The sequence below is a fragment of the Lottia gigantea genome (assembly GCF_000327385.1).
Source record: "Lottia gigantea unplaced genomic scaffold LOTGIsca_361, whole genome shotgun sequence".
Classification (NCBI taxonomy): Eukaryota; Metazoa; Mollusca; class Gastropoda; family Lottiidae; genus Lottia; species Lottia gigantea.
Genome location: NW_008709225.1, coordinates 36,137 through 40,007, shown reverse-complemented (window position 1 = coordinate 40,007; position 3,871 = coordinate 36,137). Strand labels below are relative to the sequence as shown.

Here is a 3,871-nt window from a genome sequence, read left to right as displayed (position 1 = left end):
TAGCTAAATATGTTTTATCAAATAAGGTCCTTCACTGTTATTAACGTCATCAAACACTTAGTTTTAATGGAATTGCAAGAACCACAGACATCTGATTGAAAATTAGAATGATGTAAATTGATGCTATCATTGTCCCTGATACACATACAAAAACTGAAAAAACCTTGCCAAGTCCTGGTATATTAAAATGATTATTTTTTCTGTTTCTATAGCAACACCGACATGTTACTCAGGAAGATTTAGATGTAATAATGGAAGATGTATATTTCACGGGTGGGTTTGTGATGGAGATGACGACTGCGGTGATAATTCAGACGAAGCTCAGAGTTTGACTTGTGGTACGTAGTAAGAAAATAAAGTTTATTTTTTGACAGACTCGTTGTTGAAAACGTAATCCTTTGAAACCCTGAGTGTAAATGAAATATAACGTCATTCCTGTTTCTGAGACTAAAGTATGATTGGTCAAAAAAATGGCTCATCTGTCCCTTTTACCAAAGTCAGCTTCCCTCTTCATTGAAAGAGATAGGTTTGCTACCGGCTGTCTTATTGTACCTTAGTCTCAGAAACAGGAATTTTTTAGCTAAGCTAATCAGTAATAGTGTTCACAGCTCACTGTCAAAATTTGAGTCTTCAAATCCATGTGTGTCTAGAATTATCTACGTTTGAAAGTTAAAATGACGACTCGTCTTTTCTTGAGACACTGTCATATATAGAAAAGACATCTATAGAAATAGTGAGTAAAATTCCTAGTTTGAGATATTTTTAAAGGAATTATGTGATTTTGGTACATTTCTAGTACTTCTGAAGACTATTTACATATATTCAAGACTCAAATCAAACACCCCAAAATGGATTTCATATTATTACAGTTATGTTTTATATTATTTTTTCAGCCCCACCCCCATTCAGTTGTCCATCAGGAGAATGGGAATGCCCTGGTACCAGAGTCTGTATTAATATTACCAGCGTCTGCGATGGTTCCATAGATTGTCCTCAAGGTCATGACGAAAGTCCAGTCTGCAGTAAGTTTTCATTTAACGAAAAACAATATTTGCTATGTGAACTCTCTGAAGTGGATGGTGATTTGACTAGAGTTGCTCCATTGGGTCAACTTGGTGTATCATGGATTGTAAAGAGGTTTTCTAAATTGTTTATGTGTATCAGGGACACTGATAGCATCAATTTACATCATTCCAATTTTCAATCAGACGTCTGTGATTCTTGTTAAAGAGATTGTAAAGAGGTTTTCTAAATTTTTTATGTGTATCAGGGACACTGATAGCATCAATTTACACCATTCTAATTTTCAATCAGACGTCTGTGGTTCTTGTTAAAGAGATTATAAAGAGGTTTTCTAAATTTTTTATGTGTATCAGGGACACTGATAGCATCAATTTACATCATTCTAATTTTCAATCAGACGTCTGTGGTTCTTGTTAAAGAGATTGTAAAGAGGTTTTCTATATTTTTTATGTGTATCAGGGACACTGATAGCATCAATTTACATCATTCTAATTTTCAATCAGATGTCTGTGGTTCTTGTTAAACAGATTGTAAAGAGGTTTTCTATATTTTTTATGTATATCAGAGACACTGATAGCATCAATTTACATCATTCTAATTTTCAATCAGACGTCTGTAGTTCCTGTAATTCCTGTAAAACTAAGTATTTTATGACGTCACTAATCACAAAGGGCCTTAAATATTATTAGCAGCTTTTTCGACAGTGACGTCATCAAATACTTAGTTTTAGTGGAATTACAAGAAGCACAGACGTCTGATTGAAAATTAGTTATTATCTCTTCATTTTATTTCATTTTGAATAATTTTTTTTGTCCCTAGATTCGGAGAGTTGTAGGCTAGAAAATGGTGGCTGTAGTCATCGTTGTATTCAGACTCCGCGTGGTGCTGAGTGTTTCTGTCCTGAAGGCCAAGAATTGAATGATACCAAGATCTGTCAAGGTTTGTGTTAAACAGGCTTCATCCTTCATCCCTATTCATAATCTGAGATTTGTGTTAAACCTGCTTCCTTCCTATTCCCATTGCGGTTAGGTATGAGGGGGTGAGAGCCGACACCAGGCTGACTCTCGGGAGGACTGGCACAGGCATCAGAATTTTTCTTACCTTGAGGAGGATTCAAACCCTCGGAACCTAATCGTCTAGCAGACAACAATCCAACTCACTACCAACAGAGCTAATTATGTATTAGAAATTGGGTATAGGGGGTGAAAGCCGTCACCGAGCCGACTCTCAAAAGCACTGGCACAGGCGTCAGAATTTTTCTTACCCTCAGGAGGATTCGAACCCATGGCATAATTGTCGTTAGGGTGGGACAATTGACTAAGGCCCCATGTACTACAGGCTGAAGACGTTAAAGATCCCGCGACAGTTGGCAATCGCAAAAGAGTAGGATAATGCCGCTGTCCTGGCAAAATTTCGCTCATTGCACAGTGCATGGCCATGCCCATCTTCATTAGCTCAATCAGTTGAGGACTGCAGTTTTCTTGCATTTCCTGTCCGAAAGAAAACATTTTTGAATGCCCTTTTTTGTTTATTTCAGATAAGAATGAATGTGACCCCCCAGGAATTTGTAGCCAGACGTGTATTAATACGAAGGGGTCTTATAAATGTCAATGTGACGAAGGTTATTCTTTATTACCCGATAAAAAAACATGTCAAGCTAGCAGAAGTAAGTTATAACATAGATTTTGTCCGTCTGCCATTTGTCCGTCTGTCTGTCCATGTTTGGCTTGTGAATTCGATGGAGGTTTTGATATTGACCAGTTATTTGGTTTCTTGGAGCCATAGTGGCTCGGTGAGTTAGACGCTTCCTTGCTAACTTGAAGGTCCAGGGTTCAATCCAAGCACAGGTCGAGATAATACCTTCAGATTTTTCAACCCAGTTTTCCCCTGTCAGTGAGTTAGACGCTTGCTCACTAACCTGTAGGTCCAGGGTTCAATCCCGGCATAGATCGAGATAATACCTTCAGATTTTTCAACCCAGTTTCCCCCTGTCAGTGAGTTAGACACTTGCTCGCTAACCTGAAGGTCCAGGGTTCAATCCCAGCATAGGTCAAGATAATACCTTCAGATTTTTCAACCCAGTTTCCCCCTGTCAGTGAGTTAGACACTTGCTCGCTAACCTGAAGGTCCAGGGTTCAATCCTGGCATAGGTCGACATAATTACTTCAGATTTGTCAGTTATGTAGGTAAGAGGGACAGACATAGAAAAAGCGTCTAGTTGTTCGGATGGGACAATAAACTGAGTCCCTGTGTTCTACAGGGTTCAATCCCAGCATATATCGAGCTAATACCTTCAGATTTTTCAACCCAGTTTCCCCCTGTCAGTTATGTAGGTAAGAGAGACTGACATAGAAAAAACGTCTAGTTGTTCGGATGGGACAATAAACCGAGTCCCTGTGTGCTACAAGTTGTGTAATGTAAAAAATTTAAAATGTCTTTGCAAAATTTCCCTCATTTCACACTGCAAGGTGTTACTTGTCTTCATACGACTAAGTAGGTTTAAAACAGTTACTTAATTTGAAATCCTTAAATGCCTTTTTTTTTAATTTTGAATTTTAGACACGTCTGAAGTGTTTCTATTAGTTGCTACAAGAAAGACTATCATACGATCTAGTCTAGATGCCTGGATGTACAAGTCTTTACCACTGGTTAACCAGAGATCGCTGTCTGCTATTGATATAGACGTAGCCACAGGACATATTTACTATTCTGATACAGGCCTGAAGAAGATTTTCAGAGCTACGTATAATGGTACAGATATTACGGAGGTATGGTCTAGCTTAGAGGGAGCATTGGTTATATACAGGGGAAGGAGATGGTCAGAGTTGGTGGGGTGGGGCACTCAAAT

General features: G+C 38.4%; 1 protein-coding gene across 1 annotated transcript in view; it reads left to right on the top strand.

Moving 5' to 3' along the window:
* LOTGIDRAFT_175728 (hypothetical protein) overlaps positions 1 to 3,871 on the top strand; it is a gene marked incomplete at both ends in the record, with an annotated part of 32,984 nt that overhangs the window by 22,379 nt on the left and 6,734 nt on the right. Inside the window, 5 exons of the mRNA XM_009058949.1 lie at positions 213 to 338; positions 894 to 1,022; positions 1,843 to 1,962; positions 2,561 to 2,689; positions 3,583 to 3,774. Coding sequence (XP_009057197.1) covers positions 213 to 338; positions 894 to 1,022; positions 1,843 to 1,962; positions 2,561 to 2,689; positions 3,583 to 3,774 — 696 coding nt within the window. The remainder of the gene's footprint in view (positions 1 to 212; positions 339 to 893; positions 1,023 to 1,842; positions 1,963 to 2,560; positions 2,690 to 3,582; positions 3,775 to 3,871) is intronic.